Raw genomic sequence first — 26,360 nt, forward strand, 5'->3', positions numbered from 1 at the left:
AAATTATGATAAAATAACATACGGATAAATGAAAAAAAATAAATAAAAATGAATGAATCCACACAAATGGATATATAACACATGGGTAGAACAGATAGACAAATTCACTAGAGAAATTGATATGCATGATTCTCCACATAAATTAAGATATAAAACAAACTTTGAAGACATAAAACAAATTTGTAATTAGAAAAGTTTAGGAAGGCCATAGGAATTATGCAAGCTTGTCTATGGATTCCTTGTCCTTAACCGACACTAAACAACGTTTACTTGTCACGGCTCGTTAACGTACAATTGACAGGTTACGAACATGGCCACGTCAGATTCCCAGGAATGTGAAAATTACAGGCGAGCACATGCCCACGGGGATGACATGGCCAAAACAGAGACTGTTTCAGTGCCACGTGTCAGAATCGACGGCTCAAACCCTACGGCACGTCTGAACGCCCGAATGTTCGATAAATGAACACCTACGCCCCCGTTCTGCGTGTTTCCGTTTTACCGCGTTGAACAGCGTTTTCTTTTCTTCGAAGAATTGTATTGATTTGGAAATTTTCTATTTAATTGACCTCTCATCCGACGGTCCAATTGTACCTGGAAATTTGAATGCATGATGACTCGTTTGGTACCGAGATTCTGAATGTGGAACAAACACTTCATCTCGCAGGAATTCCAAAACAACACGGGTTTGCTGGGTTTCTTCAGATTGTTGACATAGGCCCTACATATGAAATATATCATTGAGTTAACTGAAGTTTTTAAAGTTTTTTGGGAGTTTGGAGATTTTTGGATTTGTTTATGATAGCCGTGAGATATTGAAAACCTTCATTGAGATTTGTGGGTTTGTGTGAGGTCCGTCCTTGAACCGTACATCCTGAATTTGTGTTTCGTACGCATGCTCATTGCTCGCCTTATAATCTTGTCACAATTGTTGGGCTTCCTATCATTTTCTCTTCTGTAGCCATTGGAATTTTGTCCGTACTGTTTCTCTGATGTATCTGACGCGAACGAAGTCCACAGACGATGAAACTCTCATCTTTGTGTTTTATATAGGCTGGGGGGATCTGCATCAGCTTCTGCATTCTGTGTAATTTTTAGCGTAGCCGAGTCCGTTTACGCGGAGAAATAGGGCTCTATTTGATTTTCTGTCGGCCTTGGCATACCAGAGAACAATTAACTGCATGTTTGTGAAATCAGAAGGTTGCGGATTCACAGCAAATGTGAGCAGTAAAATTTTCAAGGTGGATTTTGGGTGTCGGTTTAGGAATTTTGGTAAAAAAGGAAAATAAACTTTTCTGCTGGTTCGTATCTGCGTCATTGCTTTTTCTGGATCGATTTTGTGCTCTATTTAGCGCAACAAAGATTGAATCTCTTTGTTTGTTTTTGTCGTCGCCTTCTGAGCCGTTACTTCAACGGAAGAATTTCGGGCAGAGCGTGGAACATAATTTTCTATTTTGCTGGCACTGCTTGGGATTAAGAACGGGGTTTGCTGTAAAGTCTTTTGTGTTTAAAAGTCCGCTGTGCTTTGAAATACCAGGACTTTTCCTTGGCGGAATTTTGAATACATTTCATAGAAGGCGGCCGGCGAGAGGATCCGCGTAAGTAACGCGTAAATATCAATATTTGTACCGTTTTCTTGCATTTGAAGTAAGTCGAGGAGCAGTTGCAGACATGAGTTTAATGGCGATGGAGGAACAGAACGAGTCAGTATTTCAGATGTTGAAATTTTCTACTCTACCGATCGCAAAGGTTTTTGTTATGTGCTTGCTTGGATTTATTTTGGCTTCCAAGTATGTCAACATTCTTACGCCCAGCGGAAGAAAGCTTCTCAACGGGGTATTTATTTTTTGTTTATATTTTCTTCATCTAACTTCCTGTGATTTTTTCCCCTGTCGACTAAGTGACGTCATCTTGGTTTTTCTCCACTCATTTTGTGATACACGATTTTATTTTAGTTTAAAGCTAGCGTAAAAATGCTTTTAACGACTAATTATTGTTTTGATACCCTTTAATAACATTTTACTTTGTAAAGCTATTTTCGCTTTGACTAGTAAACTCCAGATGCTCCTTCGGTTTAACAGCTGTCGAAAACTTTTTTTAATCTTCGTGCCTGAAGAACTTTGGGAAATAGTTATTCTATCAAATTGGGCGTAAAATTCTTTTGTTGCACATTATATAATACGCTCGGGGCTCCACCATGATAAGGTTTTTAGCTCCTTTCAATTCTGTCAGAAGTGTTTAACCCTCGCAAACTTACGGAGTTTACTAGAACTGTGGCAGTTTTGAATTAACCATTAAAAGTATTACTGTTTACTGGACCCCTGTAAACTGCGTAGTCGGCCTTCATTCAGTAATTTACAGCGCACAGGGCTTTTTCCTGGACTTATCTCTGATGGTACACTGACACACTTCCAGCTGTATTGGTCCATCCTAACCGTGGTATTGGCCCATCTGTGTGCCATAAACACATTCATTCGTACGAATCCTTGAGTGAATCAAAAGCAACTTTAAGGCACTGATATTATGGGTCCCGCCTTTGTTTTATAACCCTCGATCGAATGCATCGATATATCTGGAATCTCTCTGGCCTTCCTTGGGAATTTGAATGGCTTCAGGCTATTGTTTAATACTTTTATATAAATGCTGATCTTCGAACAGGAGTCCGAGATGAGGAATTGGGCCCCAATTTTCATTATTGTTTAGGTTGCAAATTTATCCTGCCCTCAATGGGAAATTTGGTTTTTTCCTTGAACATTTACTCTTTAGGCAATGATCGCCAATTGAGAAGCTTAAAATTCTTTCCCTGTAGTGCTGCTCAAAATCCATAGAATTAATTTGAGGTAAGAATGCTCTGAGAGGAGATGAGAACTAAGATCTCTTTGTTTGTAGCAAATTTTTGGAAACTATAAATCTACCTCACCCTTAATTTGCATATATATTTCCAAAAAGTTACCTTAGTTAAAACCTGCCTTTCAGTAATAGTTTCTCCAAAAATATCTCTAGTAGATGCAGGAAACTTCTCCCCTTATATGCGCGTCATCTCCAGCTTTTTCCTGAAGTATTCGGGGAAAATGTTCTCTTAAAATGTTTGTATGGCAAGATTGCAACTTTGCCACAATCCATATCTTGTATGCAACCATGTGACTACATTGAAAATTGAAATCGCAACCCCCTCGTTTCTCATCAACTGAAGGGGATCCAAATCAATACTCGATACTCATAGTATCTTAGCATAGTTGGAAAAGTCTGTATCGGCACTCTGGAAGTTTGATTTGGTTTGGAAAACATTTAAAAGCTTATTTTGATTATTAATTTGTCGTAAGACTCATGTAATTTCCACAGTTCATGATAATTTCCTTTTGGATTAAACTTCGTACGATTTTTCATCATCAACGTTTTGGATCGTCTTGATGATGGATCATGTAGTATTATCTGAAACGTTGATGATGAAAAATCATACACAGTTTAAATCAGAAAGACAATTATCTAATTTGTCATAAATCAAAGATCATGTGTCATCATCTTGAAATGCTCGAATTTTGAAAATTTAAATTTATATGAACATTATTGAGTTGAATAGTTTCTTGATTCTTTAAAAGGTTTGCATAGATTCCATCTTCTGTCCAGCTCAGCAATTAGTCAGCATTATAACTAAATTCACCTGTTCTAAGATTCATCCTAAGAAAACAGATCACCATAGCAAAAGATTATGAATATTATTAGCTTTTAAATCTTAGACTGGCATTTGAACTAAACCTAGCTATCTACATTGAAATCATCTGTTTACAACAATATCAATTTGTCAGAGAGAGCATACCTTTACTCACAGTGCCATTAGCAGTCAGCCCAAAATGGAGACGAGGCCCTGAAATGCATAGAGTGCTCCAATGTATCCATATTTACACAAATTTAAATGATCTTTTATTGTAACAAACCTGTAACCCAAATAACTGACCTTTGATGTGGATTGCAGTTTGTTGAATACAAATCCTACTTATTAGAAATTTGTCTTTTGATCAAGTTTGTGGCAAATGAAGTAGCCAAAGAAGTCTTTTACCTCACATCTGTTGCTAAATTTTCTCAGTATTGACTAAAGTTGCATTTTCTAGAACATATGTATACACAAACCATTTATTATGTTCACCACTTGATTTTTTGAGGAAAATGCCTTTGTTTCCTTGCTTAATATTGGATCTAGGCTTATCCATTATGCAATTCAATACATATTTTTTCTGATTGTTTTGTAATGTCCTTTGTTTTTTGCAGCTAGTTTTCACACTTTTTCTGCCATGCTTAATCTTCACACAGTTGGGGAGGGCCGTGACACTACAAAAAATGCTAGAATGGTAAAGTAACTTTAATAACTTTAATGTTTTCACACTTGTAATGTTGGTTGTTTTCTGTGGTAAGATGTTTCATTAATTTTCTAAACATTGTTTGTTACCAGCACTAAAGTAGAATGCTGTTATCAGATGCTTCTATTTCAATTTCCAGTTAAAAAAGCGCTAACGTCTAAATCCGGGCCTGATTTTTTGACTTCGAGCTTGGGTCATGTTGGCTTCAGAGCCTTTATTATCCTTTTCATGAGGATTGTCATATTTCCTTAATGAATGAATGTTTGAAGGAACTGAATTTTTTGTATACTTGTAGCTGATAAATATTATAAAATCTGAAATAGAAATAGTTGAAACTTGAAACCTCTTTTAAGGTACCAAAGAAGTTCTTGGAAAACTTTTAAATGAGCTAATTTAGGAATCTTGATATTAATCTTCAAGGAATACTGAATATTCACAAAAAAATGGAGCAATACAATAATATAAAATATTAATGACTGGTAATGCTCTTTCAGCTCTCAGATGTCTTAATTTAGGATTTGTGCCATTTTCTATTAATCTTCATTTCATATTTATGATGTGATGTGACACCATAGGCTGTTTGGTAGAACTTTTTTGAAGGGCCTTATACAGCATGATTAATCAGTTAATGTTTGTTATAGGTGGTTTGTATCTAGATTCTTAATTTTGGTGACATTCTAACTGTTCCTTTTGACATTCAGGTGGTTCATTCCTATGAATATTGTATCTAGATTCTTAATTTTGGTGACATTCTAACTGTTCCTTTTGACATTCAGGTGGTTCATTCCTATGAATATTGTGTGTGGCACAATTTCTGGATCACTTATAGGATTAGGTGTGGCATTATGTGTTCGACCACCAAAGCATTACTTCAAATTTACCATTGTGCAAATTGGAATTGGTATAGATCATTATCCATGTCTAATTTTATTTCATCTTTTTGTTTTGGGTTTGTGTCACTATCACAAAAAGCACGCGAACTTTGGAGATCAAATATTTTAGATCAAATCTCCATAATGAGATTTATTTTATCCATGAAAAGTTAGGGATCATTATAACAATTCATTTATGATCTGGGATACATTGTCTTTGTCATGCATATGCATTTGGGACCCTATGGAAGGTTTGAATTGTTTTTGTAGCTTCTTCTTAAAATTTAGGGTTTTTTTCAATGAGGAACCTTACTATTATTTAGATCTACATTGTCTCTGTCATGCATATGCATTTTGGACTTACAAAAGGTTTGAATTGTTTTTGTCAGAAGCACAAGATTCTGACTTGTCTTGAATTTGGTTTTATCATAGTTAGCTTATAGCCCCATTGCTGCGTGCCTCAGCCCTCTTTGCCTAATTTGTGCCTCTTGCTCTTCCATGATTGCTACCTCTGCCACCACACCTTTTTGATCCAACCAAGAAAAGTCTGTTGTAAACGATGTCTCCTTTGTCTTGGAGTCTTGATCCATTTACAGATCATTTTTACCAAATTTTTATTTTTTATTGGATTCTAGCAAGGATAGTTGTTTATTTACCCTCAGCTAAGCGTATGGCACAAGTTTGGTAAATCTGCCTGAGTTTGAATGGGAAGGGCCCAAAATATTATGTCTCACAACCGAATCTTAAGTTTTTCAAAAATCTCAGCACATGGTTTTTATCTTTAATTTCTGTTTTGTAGCATCAATATTGCAAGATTCCATATTTCTGTCTTGTTTTGTATTTGTTGTTTTTACATTACACATGCAATTCATTGTGTGCAGTTATTGTTGTAACTTCTATGTATCATTGCTACATGTATATTTGCAATTTATTCTTGTATATTGTGACCATTAAGAGCATATAGTCGTGGCCAACTCTTTACTTTGGATGGGTTTTCCTAAACATGGATATTTTTTATGTCTCAAATTATAAAATTGTGATGTGCACCCATGGATGATACTTATGAATATTTAAATAAAAAATGCTTATTTTACTTCATTTTTGAGATTCAAGAATCTGATTTATATATTTTTTCCAGGAAATATTGGGAATGTGCCCCTTGTGTTGATTGGTGCAATGTGCAGAGATAAAAATAATCCATTTGGTGATTCTAAAATATGCAATGAAACTGGGAGTGCTTACATATCATTTGGTCAATGGGTATGTTGATACTATTTGTGAATTTCCCAACATTGGATGACATCTTGTCAATGTACATACACTTTTGTTTTAAATATATAAAATATATTTTTATATTAAAATTCAAAGCTATCTGTTATTCTTGCCGGTAAAGAAAAAGAAAGGAGCTTTTAAGGATTCCTTGTAAATGAAAATGCCATTTGAATAAGATTGCGCTTAGAAGTTACCTATGTGCTTTAAGCTGTCTTTCTGGATGGTTTAAGTTGCAATTCTGACTTAAGAAGTTTAGAGTATACAAGGAAAAACCTAGTATGTTTTTATGAAAACCCATCTTAAGGACTGTATTTAGGCTTTTTGCATTGTCAGTGATTACAATGGAAAATAAAGTTCTAAATCTAGCTATATTAAATTAAGGCTACAAATGCAAATCTTTCAGGTTGGTGCAGTGATTCTGTACACTTATGTGTTCTATATGCTCTCACCCCCAGCAACAACAGATTCTATGGTTGATGGGACTGAACCGAACACAGAAATTGCCGATTCAGCAAAGGTCCCATTGCTTGCCGCTGAAGAAGGAATTGTTGATCATGTATCAAAACCATCAGATTGGCGCTCAAGGGCAAAGGAGGTAAGTTGACATGTTATTATATTGTTTATGTATGTGAGAACTGCTTACAACAGTAGTTGTGAAAGCGAAAGGCTTCTTGCAATGAACAAAGATCCACTGCAAAATGATAAACTTAGCATCTTGGGAAATTTTAAAATATTAATATGTTATTGTGCATTTGATTATGTAATGAAATTCTGTATTATCGGAACTAGTCTTTGTCATATATAGTATTTTTCTTGTGACAATTTAAAGATTCTTATTACTTGAATTTACTATCAGCAATCATGCATTTGATTTTTTGTCAGTAGGTCTCTCCCTATATGCAGTAGAGTGTGGCAGTACCAGGTTGCATTTATCCTTATCTGTGCCATTTGTAGATAACATTTTGATGTGTAGACTCATTTTTTTCAAAGTATATCTGGAACAAACATTGTGCCATATATAGGCTGCTGTTTTATTTGGGTTTACTTTCTTTTTGAAGGAATTAAGGACACATTGGTAGCAGACATGTCAGCATTCTGGTGGAAAAAATGATATAATTTTGCTAGTTTCGTCAAGATAGGCCAATAGGATTTCTATAACTGTTAACCCTCTATAAATGTTGTCTTAGAACCTAAAACATGTTGCATCACATTTGAGTGTTACATATGCCTAGAAAAATGTGTATCATCCTTAGTCAGGGACGTGTTAGTGGCTGAAAATCTTGGTACTTAATCATTGAATTGTTAGCACACTTTAACCTATGTATGTATAGTCACTTGCACACACCATTATCTGTGGCATTTCATATTTTGTCTTTTTAGCATTTTAATTCCATACCCAACACATTACTTATAAGTTATTGGAGCTTTCAAAATCTAGTTCTAGCATCAATAGAGGTGCTTTAGAGCTTTGTGGGTGCACCTGCCTTGTAATTATTACCAGATAAGAGAGTGTAAGGTCATAGAAGAAATAATTATTTGTGTGTAGTGTAGTCAGATAATCCATGTAGTGGAATAATCCCACAAAATTGAAATAACCTTTCTTAGAATTTATAGGGAGCTATCTATTAACAATACACGATTTCCATAATATTATTTTTTGTAGCCAAATTTTATTAGAGATAGATGTGAAAGATTTTATTTGAGATAGTGATTAGCATCAAGATTATGGTTTCTCATGATCGGCCATTGCTCTCTTTTGTCCATTTTGGTTTGTTTTTTAGAAGCAAAAAAGCGTGGATGCTCTGAAGCAAATGGAGCTAGAGATTGATTTAAAAGCATCAGAAATTATTTTCAAAGTGTAGGCATCATAGAACAAACAAATTATTAGTAGATATGATTTTTCAAGATTCCATGAGGACAACTTTTGGAATCGGTGAGTTTTTTTTTTGTGTTTCTACTTTTCCATCAACGTTTCGGGCATCAGGATGAGGATGAATTGTTAGGATTTGGAGTCACTAAACTCAAATTTCAACGATAGCAAGATGTGTCTTTGATGAAACACCTGATAGTTGAATCATGCTTGTCCCTTTCCTAGAAGCCTTATCTGAAAGACTTGTATGATTGTTTTAGTCCCTTGTTCCTTTCTTTCACATTTTATTCCATCATTTAAAACAATTTCAGTTTTGCATGTAAGTAAACTGTGCATACAGCTGATAAGAATTTTACCTTGGGGTAAACCAATGTTTTCTTTGTGCTTACTGTAATTGGATCTGTTTAATAAATATGTTTGACCATTAATTTTATTATTTTGTTTGTGTATTTGTAAGTACATAATATTTTGTTTTCCAGTTTCCTAGCATTACCATCTGATTTATGTATGCAGTGAAGCATAGATATTGTAGAATTTTCTTGAGCAAGAGTCAGTGAAGTTGTATCTAATTAATATACTGAAGCATAGATGTTGTGAAATTCGCTCCTCAGAATTTACTGAAATCCAGCTACTTTTATGGTCCATTCAATATGGCAAGAAGAAATGTAATGGTTAAGTTGATTGTCGCATATTCAAACACTGATAGCAGGATATGCTTACATACTTCCTTATCTGTAATGTTTTACCTGTTTTATCAGTTGTATCATGTAACTTGAGAAGTTCAAGTATTTTATTGCTTATTTGTTTGAGAATGCCAACTCTGATGTCTCTCATGTATCATCCTTTTTAATTTTTCAATATATATTTTAACAAGGATGGATGTGATGCACAGGTGATGGCTGAAGTGTCCTCATTTCTAGAGCGTTCAAAAATAAAGCAAATAATTCAACCACCCATAATAGCCTCAGTGAGTTCTTTATCTTTCGCATGAATCATGGATATGAAAATGGAGTGACAAAACTTATAATTTATCTATGAAACTTTGTTTCCTCACCTGCTAAGTGCTCCTTACCTGGTTCTTTATTATTTAGTGTTTACAATTCTCAGGATCATTTGTTTTGCTAATTGTGAAATAATTAGCAATCTTATTTATTATAAAGTGTGAATTAGGTCTTATCCTTGCACTATACAAAATTGCAATAGTTAATAATTTTTTAACTTACCATCACTATCTTAAGTTATAATTTCTTTTTTTAGGACGATTCAAAAAAAAATGAGTGGAACACTTTTTACTGGTGCTTTCTTAAATTCATCATCTCTCTGTATGAATGGGTTTTTATTTTTATTTTCTCTTTGCTGTCCAAGATGGGAGAGGGAAACTAGGCAATAATACTGACTTAGTTTTTTATTTTGCAGATACTTGCTTTGGTCATTGGCATCACTCCTTTTCTGAAGCATTTGATTTTAACAGATGATGCACCTCTTTTCTTTATTACGGATTCCTGTGTCATCCTTGGGTACGTTGCATTTTTTCTTCCAATAAGTTCATATTTGAATTGCTTATTTACATATCAAGTAAAGATAAAATCTTTTTTAAATTCAAACAATTAGATTGGTTTATGAAGTTAAACTATCTTTGGATTCAGATCAATTTTGAATCACATTGCTGTTTTGGAGTGTAGGAAAAACATATGCATAGAAATGTAATGTTCCCACCTTCCTCTGTGATCAGAATAAGACAATGGCGTAATGGACTTTGGGCTCCGGTACGGATTTGAAGGATGGTATTGGAGAATGATGGCTTAGATAAGTCCGTATGAAGGTTTTAGGAAGCCATACGACAGTCAAGATGTCTGGCCGTACGCTAGACAAGGCAGTCCATATAGAGTTGGAAAGAGTCTATTGGGTGTATGGTGCAAACCAACGGGACCGTACGGGATAGTCTGGAGGGAAGAACGGGAGGTGAGGGCCTGATAGTCGTATGGAGAGGGCAATCTGAGGGCTGTACGGAGAGGCTTGTTAGTCGTATGGTGGGCTAGGGGTGAAAGCCGTACGGTTGGACATCTGTACGTAGACACTGTGCTAATGGTATGAGGACTGTATGGAAATGTGTGTCGATGGTATATGGAAAACCAACTGAGGGCAATACAAACTGGGGAAGTTGTACGAAATTGTTTGGTAGCCACATGGTTAGACATTTAAGCCAGGAGCGACACAAACACAGCTATGAATGCAATATAATCCAGACACATCAATAGAGACTTGAACATGAGAAATCCTTCAATTAATGTATGTCGAAAGATGATGCTCCGATTTGCCAGATCCGAGTGAAGTGTTACAGGCGATAGAATAGGGTAAGGGTTAAATCCCATTGAAACCATAAGAGCCAACTAGGGAAGATCTTTCACTTCCGAAATGGCGAACAACAGAGAACTCCAACAGGAATTCGCAGTACAAAGAAAATAATCCAAAAGCATACCTACTACTACCTACAAGCCGTGCTTAAATACCCCTCGGGAAACTTTTCGAGGGTGTACAAAGATAGTTGACGGCGACGCAAACTACGGAAACAAAAATAAAAATGGGTCCGAGATACATTAAATCAATCGGCCCATTACAAAAGTTTGATTTATTATTTATTTTATAACGGGAACATTATTGTCCTCCCGTCCCAAAATTTGCTTGTCCTCAAGCAAATGCAAACCCGGTTCTAAGAAACATTTCATAATCAACTCCTTCAGTTCCGAGTCAGGCACTAAGTAGATCTTCCCGTTGAAGTAAATGATGTCATCAATAACCTTGTATTTTTCATCGTGTACATAACCATCCATCAACTCACATGCAAAAGTGTTCTTGGAATACTCGACCGGTAGATGAGCCCGCCACTTATCCAAGGAATACGGTCAGGTGTTGACTACCCTGTTTTTACTTGCAGTGTCTGAGGCAAAATCCTGTTTAAAAATTGCCTCCATCTTCTTGATGGTGACTTCCCTCGATCCTTTATTTGACATTCCTCTTAGCAACACCTTCTTGCCATCTGTCTCAAATGAGAAGTCCATCCTTTTGAAACTTTGAGTGTACTGGTCAAGAGTTTCCAACCACTGGATGCTCAAAATGATATTAGTATCAACCAAATCTACGACAAAGAAATCATCTGCTAGGGTATAGTTTCCCATGGAAATTTGTAGCCGTGGGATCACATGAGTGTAGGGTAACAAGGTTCCTCCTGCAACCTTAACCTCAAATGCGTCGTGCTCAACTGCGTGTAGGCTTTTACTAGTGACCAAAAATGAATTGATGAAATTGAGTGTGGTGCCACTATCAATCATGATTGGGTCTTGTTTTCCGTGAAGTGTGCTGCGACTCTGAAGATGCCACCTCCAGCCGATGTAGTGAGGGTAGCAATGAAACGCCTTTTTTGTATTAGGGCATTTATTCTCTCCTGTTGGGTAATTTCTTCGTCAGTCGCTGTAGGTATTTGTTCTTCGTCGTCATCAGGGATCACCTTAATGTAGTGAATCTTTCCCTTCTCGAGGCAGCGATGACCAGGACCCCATGGTTCTTTGCACGTGAAACAGAGCTTTTTCCTCCAGAGTTCTTGCTGAGAATCTTCATCAAACTGAGGTTTTTTCTAAATTGGCTCCTTGTCTTTGTCTTCTTGTGGGGATGGTGTTGGTGCAACTGCGTGAGTTTTGGAGGAAGATGCGGCCATGTCACGCACCTTCTTAATAGCTTTGTTGAGTGTATCTGGGTTGAACCCTTTGATCCAACCTCTCAAATGCGCTTTCAACCCATCCATGAATAACACAATTCGACGTCTTTCAGAGATGTCTGTGACTAATACAGACAACCTTTGGAACTCAGTGACATAGTTGTCTATTGTGCTCGTTTGCTTTAGTTGAGCTAGATCTTTGAAGTTTAGCTCAAGATCCTTCCCATCGAAACGATCAATGAGTCTCTCAGTAAACTCAACATAAGAGGTCACTTGGTCGTGACCGAGAGTGACTAGTCCATGATGCCACTACTCACGCACCACTCCTTCCAGATGAAGTGCTGCAAACTTGATTACTTCCTCTTCGGGCATTGGATTGAGTTGGAAATAGGTATCTGCCTTTAGGACCCACGATTGTGCAGTAATGACTCCAGATCCATCAAATGGTGACAAGTTCACCTTTCCGATCTTTCTCTTGAGATCATCATTAAAATAACCGCGATTTCCTCTGCCAGAATATCTCATTCTTAGATCAACATAGTCTCTCTAAGATATATCTCCTTCCTTATTTGCGTTTGCCAATCTTCCTAAAGTTTTTCTCGCATTTCCTCAAAAGTGGCCTCTCTTCCTTTGTGTGGTGCTTCCGTCCTTGGAAGGAAGATGGGTATCGAGGGTCGAGAGCTAGAGGGTTGAAAGTTTGTCCTTCCGGAAACAAAATCGTCACTACGCCTATTTTGTTCTCCTGTTGTCTTTCCCTCGGCCAATTTTTGTAGAGTTTCCTGCATAAGCCTTTGGGTTTTGTTGATTTGCATTTGATTTTTGTTCAGCTCACTTAAAAGATTCACGAGTTTTGTCGTAGGATCCTGATGATCTGCCATTCTACCAATAGGGTTATTTCGTTTTCTCCTCCAAGTATAAACTTGCATTCACTTCTAGAGGCAGGCAAGATCAAAAAGCTCCGATACCACTATAATATTCCCGCCTTCCTCTGTGATTAGAATAAGACAATGGGGTAATGGACTTTGGGCTCTGGTACAGATTTGAAGGATGATATTGGAGAATGATGGCTTAGATAAGTTCGTACAAATATTACAGGAAGCCGTACAACAGTTAAGATGTTTGGCCGTACGCTAGACAAGGCAGTCCGTACGGAGTTGGAAAGAGTTTATTGGGTGTACGATGCAAACCAACAAGACTGTACGAGATAGTCTAGAGGGAAGTATAGGAGGTGAGGGCCTGATGGCTGTACGGAGAGGGCCATCTGAGGGTTGTATGAAGAGGTGTGACTTGATGGCCGTACAGGGAGGGTAATTTGAGGGTCGTACAGAGAGGCTTGTTAGACGTATGGTGGGCTAGGGGTGAAGGCCGTACTGTTGGACGTCCGTACGTAGACACTGTGCTAATGGTATGAGGACCGTACGGAAATGTGTGTCGATGGTATATAGAAAACCAAGTGAGGGCCATACAAACTGGGGAAGTTGTACGGAATTGTTTGGTAGCCACACGGTTAGACGTCTAAGCCAGGAGCGACACAAACACAACTATGAATGCAATATAATCCAGACACCTCAATAAAGACTTGAACATGAGAAATCCTTCGATTAATATATGTCGAAAGATCATGCTTTGATTTGCCAGATCCGAGCAAAGTGTTACAAGCGATGGAATAGGGTGAGGGTTGAATCCCACTGAAATTGTAAGAGCCAACTAGGGAAGATCTTTCACTTCTGAAATGGCGAACAATAGAGAACTCCAATAGGGATTCGCAGTACGGAAAAAATAATCCAAAAGCATACCTACTACTACCTACAAGCCGTGCTTAAATACCTGTCAGGAAACTTTCTAAGGGTGTACAAAGATAGCCGATGGCGACACAAACCACGAAAACAAAAATAAAAATGGGTCCGAGATACATTAAATCAATCGGCCTTTTACAAAAGTTTGATTAATTATTTATTTTATAATAGGAACATTACAGAAAGCTAAGTTGAGAATAACAATTTTGGGAAAATTCAGCAGTGTGTTTTAGGTTACCAACAGATGAGATCAACATAGAAGACAGAGAGAATAGAAACTAAATAATTTCACTTTCAAATTGATCTGGGTACCAGGTGGTTTGTAGATCATGCAAATGGAAAATAAAGACATGGTAAACCAAAATACATAATTCAAGTGAAAGTCTTTAGCAAATGGGTGCTACATCTATTCCCAAAAAGTGAATGTTTACTAAAAACCTGGTTAGGAGTGAAGATTCTACTGACCAGCATGTTTAACACCTCAGATTGGCTTGCCTATGATTGTGATATTCACCATTGTTCTCAATGTAAGGGAGCACAAATATTTTGAATACATTACAGGTACAAAATTTGAATCAAAAGTTGTAGTAAAACTTCTTGAACTGTGGATCTTCTAGCTGACTATCAATTTCGTTTCTTAATAGTTATTCTTTTACTCCATGTTACCCGGTTTGTACCCACAGGTCTCAAACTTGGTTTGGGTAAGCACCTGGTATGGGTCCATCTGTGGGTACTTGATATGGCTTATCCCAATATTTTTCAACTATTGATTGACATTTAATATTTATCTTTGGCATTGATCAATGATCAAGTATCACACTATGAAATAATTTAGTTGTACAATTTTGTATATTTCTCTTAATTTTTGTATGTATGTACACACACAATGTAACTGTACGTACTCAAACCCTAAAAAAATTCACTTACCCATTTACCAGGTCCACGTATCTGTCCCCAAACCTGAACTGGTAACTTAGATTTTACTACATGGTTGAAGTTGTTCATATATAGATTTTTTAAAGATGGTAGGTGCTTGCGCAAAATTATGCTCACTTTTATGTGATGAACAATGTGTTTGTGTTGTGGAGAGCATGGAAAGTCATAGTGCACGCAATGTTTACAAAGGTCTGCATGGTCATGACATGATCATTTGCCTTTCCTTGGAAGCAATGATCTCCATTGTGTCTTTGTGAGTGATGCATAATGAATGTAGAGTTGCTGAACATTGCATTATTGGAAAAGCTTTAACTTTGGAAGAATTTGACTAGCCAAATTTTAAAAACATAGTACCTAGTAAACACTCAAGGAAAATCTCGATACATTTGTAAAATATTCATAACAATTATTTAGATAATTGAATTTATGTAACATATTATTGATTTCCATCAAAATCAGAGTTCAGTATAAATCATGAACCAAAAAATGAGTTCAATACATATGAACTTCAATATTCAATATAAATAATTAAAAATTACAAATTCTTCTACTACTAGTACAGCTCAAAAAACATGGCTATGATTGTGTAGGTGCCCTTGAAGAGAGTGCTTTAGTTGCATCATCCTTGACAAGAGTCTCAAGCATAGAATGATGGTGTAAATGCAACAAGCTTGCCCTTGATGGGTTGCCAATCTCATCTTTTGCCTCCTTACATGCTGCCACATTTACTTACCTTTTAGTTTTCTCTCTCTTGAGATCAGCTCTTTTGAGTCTTTTTAACACAATTTCTAGACTCACATCTGTAGCAACCCAATTAGAATATGTGTTGAAGTCATTGAGGTCAAGGGCACGATGTTTCTTATCCTTATTAAATCTGAAACATGGAATCAGCAAGTGCAATAAAAGCAAGAAGATAACCATACACGATAACACCAGATTTGTTAACTAGGGAAACCCCTTGATCAAAGGGAAAACCCTGGTGGGGATGGTACCCACGAAATGATGTACTAATATATAAATTCCTTGTAAGAGGATGGACTTTGTTAGGAGCCAATGAGATACATTCAGTACATATCAGTCCTTGTTAGGTGACTTTGAATCCTTGTGATTAGATTCCAACCCTGTTAAGAGTTGCCAACCTTATTAGGAGTTGTTGAAGGCAGAAGGACCCACTGTCCAAACAGCTTTAGGGGCAAGACCAGCGAACTCACTATCCAACTGGCCTCTGTATTATTCCTTTCAAAACAATAGCAAATGATCAACTGTCCACTAGCCCTCTGTACCAAATATAATTATGCACTCATTCACCGTGCCTCTGCTACACTGAATACTTCTTAGATCTCAATAACAGATCTGCAAACTTCCATCACAATAATTCCTTAGATCATTTACTCGCTAATAATTCACACTTAAAATTTGCTTTCTTACTTTAACACATCACTTGTATATCTTCAATCATAAGGAAAACAACTTTCCTTTATACCAAGTCCTCGAAATAATTTATTGAGTCAGCCTTGAGGCTTTCCCAAATTACAATTACAATAGGACCTCATTAAGATAAAACAATACATGTCACATTACATCTTTTCATAATTACATAACACTATCGGCTCACAGTCTTCACAAATTTTCACATGTGTGACCTCAAACTTCGTGCACTTACTGACGTCATCCTCGTGATGTCTTCTATCTCTGTACAGCTGCACATAACCATATTCTATCCCTATTAGGAGATATAACCTGATTATCAAAAACCACTTCTCAGGAACTCTTTTTGAATACAGTCTTCTGTAAATCTCGAATAATGGTTACCAGTCTTCGACTTTCTACATGTGTTTTTAACCATAGCACCAGGACACTCTGTAGAACATGTCCTCAACTTCGCTTGATTGCATCTTCAATCCTCAATCTGTATGATCTCGACCTTTGTTTGCAACTTAGTTGGCTAACCAAATCTTGTGTTGATCGTAGGGTGGGGGGAATTATAGTGCTCTCCCACCTTCTGTTTAATCTCTTTGAGCTCTGCAACACTTTATTGTTCTGAGTTTGGCAGAACTCTTCACAAAGTCCACCCACAACTGTACCTTCGTCACGACGTGTACCATGGGAGCACTCTACTTACACTGAATATACCATTGCAATGCTCTCTCCCGCAAGCTGCTCTGTTAGTCTTCAGTATGTTGACATCAATGATGAACACTGCCATGAATGCAACATACGATTACTCGATCTTTGTTTGCTGCTCTGTCAGTCTTCAGTATGTTGACATCAATGACAAACACTGCCATGAATGCAACATATGATTACTCAAACAATATCCCAAATTCTTCCAGCAATGCTAGGATACTCCCCCATAGGAATATCATCAGCATTCATGCTAACAGTGTGTTTGGCAGCAATTTCCTAATTTTTGAGAGTCAATGTACATTGATAATGAAAGTAGACTTTTCAACCTTAGGTACATTCAAACATTGGTTGAAACATTCTTATAATTGATGATGTATGCTCTGATCTAAAAGTAATACAACTAATGTGAGAGCCTAGTATTGAACATCAAGAAGCACATATCTGATGTAAAAAAGAAGCTTAAGGATATTTGTTGAGAGCTTCTAACCCTACAGTTTGCTGCAGCAACTTGTGATTTTGTTTATTTCTATGGGCTCTTTCCTTTTGTTGAGAACAATTCCAAGTATGATACACTCACATATGCTATAAAAAGGAGACCCAAACTATGCTTGAAAATCTAGAGTTAGACTTTTGAGCACTCTATATCCACTTACAACCCTTGTACAAAATAAAGGACCTAAGAAACTTAAAGCAATACCAAATCATCTTTTTAATTGCAGGCAAGTCTTTTTTAATGAAAATTGCAAATTTTTCTCTAAATTGCAAGGTTCGGACCCTGCTAGCTAGGTTCGGGTCCTTATCGGTTCCGGATTCGTGTTGGGTCTATGGCGGGTTTGGGCAGGATCTGCACCACAGACTATGGGTCCTTATGGGTTCCTGGATTTGTGAGATCAACAATCTGTAGTGTGGACCCTACTTGAACTCGCCATGGACCCTCAGGGACTCGGGAGGACTCTGCGCAAACCCCCAAGGACTGTGCGTGGACCCACAATACATGAAGCCAAAAAAGTATGTTAAAAACACAAAAAAACTATATTATTTTATTAATTTATTATGGCTTGCACACACACACATATACACGAACCACAATTTAAGCCAAGATGAGTTTTAATTAATTTGTGTATATATTATATCAAATTGCAGTTTACTAATGGTACTGTTATAAGATGCAATAAGCCAAAATGGTATAACAGTACCATTAGTAAACTGCAATTTGATATAATTCAAAAAATATAAAGTACAACTCATACAAATATATATGTATACACACACACACACATATATGTATGCACGTATATATATTAAAGCCCACCATTAATAAAATAAAATATGATACTAAATATCTACGTAGCCTGGGGGCGTGTCCTTGCCTAAAAAACCCAAGTTTTCGAGATGGGGATGTCCCTGAGATGGGCGAACGAGTATGGGACATCCCCTTGACGTCCCCATATTTGCAAAATTACTAAGAGATGTCCCCAGTACTTGGGGATGCATGGGTGAAAAAAAGCCGTCCTTGGTACAAAAAGGGGACTTCTAGACGTCCCTTGTGACCGTACCAGGGATGGCCAATTGTCCTCGATTTTCGCAATGCAAAAAACCTATGTTCCTCGGGGATGCGTACCTGGCCTAAAACTCGGTGTTTCGGGGATGGGGGGACGGGTATGGGACGTCCCCCAGCCATCCCCAAAAAGTGAAAAAATGCAAGGGATGTCTCAGAGACTTGGGGACGCTTGAGGGGAAAAAGGGGGATGGCCAGAAGTACCCGGTACAAAAAGGGGACGTCCAAACGTCCCCTTTTTGTACCGGGTACTTCTGGCCATCCCCCTTTTTTGTTTGCATAAAATTAAAAAAGTTTAACATAATTTTTTTTTTAAAGCCTCCAACTTGGTTGGCCAAGGTGTCCCCACCCCTCCAAATGCCCTAAAAGGCAGTAGAGGCAGAATAGGAGCAGCAGGCTGCTTCATTTTTTTATGTTTTTTTATTTATGTTGAACATGAACATGATTATGATACATTGATACTTATGACTTTATGGCAGCCCTCTACCCTTTGGGCCTATAGCTTTGGGCATATTTTGATTTTGATTTTCAGATTTATCATGTTTATCATTATGACATTATGATATTGACAATTGTTAATGTTCATTGTTCAGTGTTCACTGATATTGATATGCATTTTGACAATTGGGTACTAAAATCAGATATTATTTCCTAGATGGCATTCAAATGTTGTATTTTATGGTTCTATAATGTTTAAATGACATGCTCATATGAATGACATGTATATTTGCAAATTTCAATATATATTTTAAAATTTCCCTATATATATATATAGCCGTCCCCATTTGCTGTCCCCCCCATCCCCAAAATCGCCAAAAAAATTTGCTGTCCCGGAAACCTGTCCCGCCGTCCCCGTACCGGAAACTTGGGGAGCATAGCAAAAAATAAACAAATAAACATAAACTTGGTTGCCCAGGTGGGCCCCACCACTCCAAATGCCCTAAAAGGTAAAAAAAAGACCATATTATGGTTGTTTTGTAATTTGTTTGGTTTTGCTTGTGAAGTTGGAGTGTGTGTTGCAGCTGGTTGGGGTTTTCAGATTTTTAGATTTTTATGATACTGTTCACTGCTAAACTTATATTTAAATATTTTTGTTCACATATTAATATGCATATTGACAATTGATTACTGAAATTGGTTATTATTTCCTAGATGGCATTGAAATGGTGTATGTTAAGGTTCTATAATGTTTAAATGACATGCTTTGTGCTTAGTTTCATATGAATGACATGTATATTTGCAAATTTCCCTATATATATAAACGTCCCCATTTGCCGCTGCCCCCCCAGCCCCCCCCCCCAAAAAAAAATTGCCAATTTTTTTTGCTGTCTTGGAAACCCCTCCTGCCGTCCCCATCCCGAAAACTTGTACTAAAACATTGAAATACAAACAAACTGAGATGGAGAAGAAAGACTAATAGAAGCATAGCCAAAAGTTCCAGCATTACAAACAGCCATATTTAATGAGTAATTATCAACATAATATCATAATGGTATGCCTTATCTACAGGCTACACCTACAAGTAAACTACTTGCTGAGATGATATTTCCATAACCCATTCATTTGCCAGCTTGACTTCAGTCAGATGTGTCAAAATAGAGAACAGTGCATGCACCAAGAACATGTTATAATCACTTCCACGGTGGTTAGAATTTTCTGCACTCTTTGGGCTAGATTGCTCGACCTCTAATGTATTATAAAGAATGGGAAGGAAAAGACAAACATCATTGCAAGAATGAAAACTGTAACTGCATTCATCAAGAAGCATAAAATTTATGATCCTCTACAGCTTTCACCTTAGTAATTGATTCTGCCAATTTTCTTCCCTCCATATCAAGTGGAGCCTGTGTCACCATCATGTGGCTACTTGCACTGCACTGAGCCAGCCTTCCTTACCCCCTTGTGAGATAGAAATCTGTCTATTTAAATCAAATCCATGAGTCATTTAGAAGCTACAAAGCCATTGTTATCTCCCTTACTGCTGCCACTGTCAGGAAGACAGCTTCTTCCCTGAATGCAATGCAACATCAGGGTTCTGCTGTACTCTGTATGGTTTTGAGGCATCATCTTCTCCTCCTTCATCAGCCTCTGAAGCACCATTTTCATCTACATCAAAATGGTACTTGTCACTGCCTGCCTTCCTCCTAACCCTAACTATTTTCCTCATTCTACAGTACTATACAACAAATTGCCATCTGAATTATATTGATGAGATCTTTACCGTCCAAATTTTTGACTAACATGTTTCAATGTATATTAAGCTACGCTTCTCTAGTTTTCATGTGGACTTACTATGCCAGATGAAAATATAAAAATGGAGATGATTATTAATCTATTTATGTTCACTATTTACAGGGGTGCTATGATTCCTTGCATTATGCTGGCTCTTGGTGGTAACCTTATTGGAGGTAAGCTTGGCACATCTTTCTGCTAGATTAAATAATCATTTATGATTGTGAAGTAATGGATTGTTTCATACTTCCATTCAAAAATCATATTTGGCTGATAAGCCTTGAAATTTTCATTCTGTTCATTGACAAGCTTGTGCAGTTAATGCAATTTAATTCTATCTTTAGATGCGGCCCTGCAATATGATACTGGTTAGATCATTTGCACATATGCAAATTGACAGAATTTATTACAGGTCCAGCAAATTCTAAGCTTGGGCTACGGACAACTGCAGCCATTATATTTGCTAGATTAATGTTGGTGCCTCCTGTTGGTCTTGGGATTGTTACCTTGGCTGATAAGTTAGGGTTTTTACCTGCAAATGACAAAATGTTTCGATTTGTTCTGCTACTTCAGCACACAATGCCAACTTCCATTCTTGCAGGTAATTCAATTGCTCTCTTATGTATCATATTTTAATAGTCTGTTGGCATTAATATTCTACTTTTTTGTGTTATTCGTGTTCACTTGATGATTGAGTTTTAAAGCTTGTATCATATTCTAATAGTCTTTTGGCATTAATATTCTACTTTTTGGTGTTATTAGTGTTCACTTGATGATTAAGTTTTAAAGCTTTTTTGAATATTCTCTTCTTTATATAAGCCCAGAAAATATAAGCCCAGAGGCAGTGAAACATAGATGACATAGACATTACATCATAGCATGACAGGCCCAGGTGAGAAGCAAGCTTTGGGATACTATTAGGAGTTGAGGGCTTGTAAGTGGCAGTCACTGTATAGAACAGATCAACAGTTTGTAACAACTTACAGAACCTCAGAAGATAATTAAGAAGACTTAATCTAATCAGACCCAATTCCTCTTTAGCATTCTTCTGTAAAACAATTTTCAGTATGACATCAGCATGTCTGTCTAGTAACTCCTCAAATCAAGATGGTCTGTGAAAATCTCTCTCAACCATGGTTGTCTCAGTCTCATGATCCACAAATAATAAATTAATCAGCCTAGCTCCTGAGTTCTGTGAGCAACATAAAAAACAATGAATAGATCCAAGGCACTATCCAAGTCGGCATCAACAGAAACTAGGAGACAGATGGGCCTCTAGCAGCAAGATCTGTGTAAGAAGCACTGTCTGATGTAGTCCTTGTGAACAGTGATGAAATTCTAAATTAAAACTTGTAGACGTCTTCCTTTGGCACTTTCGGCATCAAAGCAAATTGCAAAGCTGAAGATTGACCTAGTGAGAGAAGTTTGTAAGTGATCTACTCTGTTCCAGAAAAAACTCCTAATGTTTTTAGCATCTTAAAAATTAGAAGCTGAATCTTTGCCAACTTTTAAGATGAACAACACTCATCCATATTGTACACAGGAAAAATGGTAACTAAACCCAAAAAAGGACAAAGTGGTGCACATGAGAAGTTTCTGATGCAATAACAACATAAATTATACAAGATGAAATATAAGCAAAGTTCATCTTGCCAAAGTTTAGGGTAATCGAGTCTGGAATTACTGTTCAAAGGAGCTCTATGAGCAACATAAAAAACAATGAACAGATCCAAGGCACTATCCAAGTCGGCATTAACAGAAACTAGAAGACAGACGGCCTCTGGTTGCAAGATCTGTTTAAAAAGCACTGTCTGATGTAGTCCTTGTGAAGAGTGATGAAGTTCTAAATTAAAACTTGTAGATGTCCTCCTTAGGCACTTTTGGCATCGAAGTAAATTGCAAAGTTGAAGATTGACCTTGTGACATAATTTTGTAAGTGATCTACTCTGTTACAGAAAAAACTTCTAACGTTTTTAGAATCTTCAAAATTAAAACAAGATGTAAGCAACACTCGTCCATATTGTACACAGGAAAAATGGTAACTAAACCCAAAAAAGTAGTGCACATGAGAAGTTTCTGATGCAATAACATAAACTATACAAGATGAAATATAAGCAGAGTTCATCCTGCCAAAGTTTAGGGTAATCAAGGTTGGAATTACTGTTGAAAGGATCAAAAGTCTCCTTGCAGAGAAACATCCTTATCATACAGAGTTCTGTTAGAGATTTCTACCAAGTGAGAGAATGAGACATGGAAGACCATTGGAGGGATTTAACCAACAGGGAGCATATTCTCCAAGGTGACTTGGGAAGCATATTCTCCAAGGTGACTTGGGAATCATAAGGTTCCGCTTAAAATCCTTCCAGGATAGGAAAATATTGTTTAACATTGTAATAAAGATTCTATTCCTTTGGAACCACTATATAGCAGAATAACCTTTGATTAGAGATAAAGGTGTTTAATTACAACAAAGATTCAACCAAAAAGATCTAAACCTTTAACAGTTGTAATTGCCCTAGATAAGAATTCATGATTGACCAAAAGATGCCTTAATGACTCCCCAACCTTCACAAAAACTCCCAAATACTAGAGAACCTTCTGGCTTAATTAGAAGAGTCCCAAAGAGCAAGTTTAAGGGATGAGCTCCTTCTGTACCCTCTTTTGGCGACCAATAGTATTATTTCTACCGACCTTACCCAAGGTTATCCACTCTTGACGACTTAAGAATTCACTTATCCACTACCTCCATTCCCTGAAACGTCATATTTATATACCCAATTCCCACGATATCAAGGAAGAGAACCAGTCCTAGGACACAACGTGCCCTCATTTTTGTCCTTTCCTATCTGATCACTAAAATCCTTTCTAACTTATGGAACCTTTTGTCATTGTGCTACAAAACAAGCAACTAGAAGCATAATAAATGCATTAAGAGGTGAGGATATTTTGATTAATTTGCAATTCTATGCATTACCAGTTTTCAGTCGTGTTACTAATCCTATCAAAGATCCATTTCCCCACATCACTATAAGATGGGAAAAGAGAAGAAGGGGGTAGACTAATATAAGACCAATCTAGTAGAACCTTGCCAATCCAACCAAGATTACCATATCACTGAAGGGTAATCTCATGCCAACTCAAAATAAGGGACTGAAGGAAAAATACTATTGATCTAGGATGGCAAATAAAGCAGTCTAATTATCAAATTGAATTCCCAACAACATAGATTCATCAGGTAGCCTAAAACCTATAATGGCGGGATGAACAGGAGCATTTCCTAGTAGATAATGCAATGTAGCAGAAACAAAGGAGGAGACCAAAGGGCTTTCTTATGCAATGGACCTCTGTAGACCAAAAGTCTCTGTCATTGAAATATTATTAATAAAATTAACTTGAACTGAGGCATCCTTAAAATAGAGATTCATCATATTGCAAAATCTTTTTGAAGGCCAAGAGTCTTTAATGTCAAAAGGGTGAAAGGTCATTTGATTGTCATAGGTATTTTTTAAATATAGCAATTATACAAATGTTGAGTTACAAATCTCTGGCCCAAGCCATCTTTTTTCAACTAGCAATCAGTAAGCCAAGATAAATCTACCTTTAGTCAAACCCACTAGTACAAGAAATTTTTTCTTGGTTGTTAAACCATGCAGTATAATAGCTAAAATCTTAGCATAATTTTTATAGTGAACATTAAGCAGGGTGATTGATGTCTAATTTTTGAGTTGAGTTTAGCCATGAGCTTGATGATGCCAATGCATGAGTTCTAGTTTTTCAGTCAAGTACTGCTCGATTGTACCAGATTGAACTCCATACTTATCATCATCTACCTTTAGTCAAACCCACTGGTACAAGAAATTTTTTCTTGGCTGTTAAACCATGCAGTATAATAGCTAAAATCTTAGCATAATTTTTATAGTGAACATTAAGCAGGGTGATTGGTGTCTAATTTTTGAGTTGAGTTTAGCCATGAGCTTGATGATGCCAATGCATGAGTTTTAGTTTTTCAGTCAAGTACTGCTCGATTGTACCAGATTGAACTCCATGCTTTTCATCATCTTGCAAATTCTTTCTGAAGGCCAAGAGTCCTCAATGTCAAAAGGGTGAAGGGTCATTTGATTTTGTCACAGGGTTTTTTAAAATAAAGCAATTATACAAGTGTTGAGTTATGAATCTCTGGCCCAAGCCATCTTTTTCCAGCTAGCGATGAGTAAGCTAAGATAAATACCTTTGGTCAAACTCACTCTAGTAGAAGAAATTTTTCTTGGCTGTAAAACCATGCAGTATAATAGCTAAAAAATCTTAACATAATTTTAATAGGGAACATTACGCAGGGTGATTGATGTCTAATTTTTGAGTTGAGTTATGCTCCATTAGCCATGAGCTTGATGATGCCATTTCACGAGTTCTAATTTTTCAGTCAAGACCTGCCCGAGTGTACTCGATTAACTCCATACTTTTCACCACGATAACCATCCCCAACTTTTCCTCCCACTTCGTGTGCGTGGTCCGTCAATCATTGGACACCCCACACAATCAAGTAGTCTCTTTGTAAGATCAATTAATGACGAACAATATAATATAAAAACCCTCAGTTGAAAAGAAAAATAGATCCCACAATGGGCAGGAATCAAGGGAAAAAAAGCAGCATAAATAGAAGCTACAAATTGCAAGGGACACGCCAAGCAAGAAAATGATGCGGCGAAGAAGACGAAGATCACCAAGAGGAGGTTGTTCTCGTGGAGGACTTATGTTTGTCTTCCCCACTTTGCACCAACCCTCATCCTCTCACTTTTCAATTTCTTATATGTTTTCTCTTCCTTAAATGTATTTCTAGTCAAACAATATTTCTACATAATAGTTTTTTTTTTCTACACACTGTTAGTGCTCTTATGCTTCATGAATTTCATAATCAAATGTAAACTTTGCTGGATATTTCAGCTCTTTACCATTTTGTGTGCTGTGTAAATTCTCTTTCAAAGGATTGAAGCTTCTGATATGTATATTGCATATACCAGGCAAGATGCTAATTGATTGATAATGTTGGGAAACAGGGGCAGTAGCTAACTTAAGAGGATTTGCGGAGAAGGAAGCTTCAGCAATTTTATTCTGGGTTCACATCTTTGCAATGTTTTCTATGACCCTGTGGATCACATTGTATCTGAACATATTGTTTTGATACCAACACAAGGAGCACAAAAGTTCAAAACCAATGATTTTTGTTTTTGGTATGCCAAATTGGCAGCGTCATATTGCACTTCTTTCACTTACATCCGGCCAAGAGAAGCATCTGCTATTGACAGAGGCAGGCAAGGGGACAAACATTCTGCACCCATTAAGTGCAGTCCTTGGAAATTTAAGAGCATGATTTGTTATATATATTAAATAATGGCCATGGCCATCCTTGTAATTGATAATGATGAAAATCAATTATGTAGCATATGTAAATTGAACAAGAGCGCTGAAAGAGCTAGAGTCCCTGCCTTTTGGATGGCATAGTGATTGAATGCAAAAGGAAATATGAATATTTCGCGTGGCTGGGAATTGGAAACTTGTATCTGAATTCTAGAAACTTCTAGCATTGCCGCAAAATTATGATTTTCGGTATGCCTATGTTGATTGGTTTTCCA

The 26,360-nt window shown here is 36.9% G+C and overlaps 1 protein-coding gene across 3 annotated transcripts; it reads left to right on the forward strand.

The window, feature by feature from the left end:
* The first annotated feature begins 590 nt into the window (after nt 1-590).
* On the forward strand, nt 591-26,360 carry LOC149535959 (protein PIN-LIKES 6-like). Of its 3 annotated transcripts, none has more exons than XM_089807729.1 (10): nt 591-1,836; nt 4,267-4,346; nt 5,132-5,256; nt 6,366-6,487; nt 6,903-7,094; nt 9,262-9,336; nt 9,786-9,886; nt 20,854-20,906; nt 21,143-21,331; nt 25,785-26,360. In XM_089807729.1, the coding sequence occupies exons 1-10, from the start codon at nt 1,672-1,674 to the stop codon at nt 25,907-25,909; spliced, it is 1,227 nt and encodes a 408-aa protein (XP_089663855.1). In that variant the 5' UTR covers nt 591-1,671; the 3' UTR covers nt 25,910-26,360. The 3 variants fall into 3 exon arrangements, with proteins under 3 accessions (XP_089663855.1, XP_089663856.1, XP_089663857.1); XM_089807730.1 differs by having other exon boundaries at nt 591-1,749; XM_089807731.1 differs by lacking the exon at nt 591-1,836 and adding an exon at nt 2,077-2,703.

This window comes from Cupressus sempervirens, chromosome 10, assembly GCF_028749045.1.
Source record: "Cupressus sempervirens isolate cs-2001-9-10 chromosome 10, ASM2874904v1, whole genome shotgun sequence".
In the NCBI taxonomy this organism is placed as follows: domain Eukaryota; kingdom Viridiplantae; phylum Streptophyta; class Pinopsida; order Cupressales; family Cupressaceae; genus Cupressus; species Cupressus sempervirens.

Excerpts from the sequence above, each read along its gene's own strand:
- LOC149535959 (XM_089807729.1), top strand. The coding sequence starts at position 1,672 with ATGAGTTTAATGGCGATGGAGGAACAGAACGAGTCAGTATTTCAGATG. Across the intron at positions 7,095-9,261 it reads GGCGCTCAAGGGCAAAGGAG|GTGATGGCTGAAGTGTCCTC; the intron begins GTAAGTTGACAT and ends TGTGATGCACAG. Across the intron at positions 9,887-20,853 it reads GATTCCTGTGTCATCCTTGG|GGGTGCTATGATTCCTTGCA; the intron begins GTACGTTGCATT and ends CACTATTTACAG.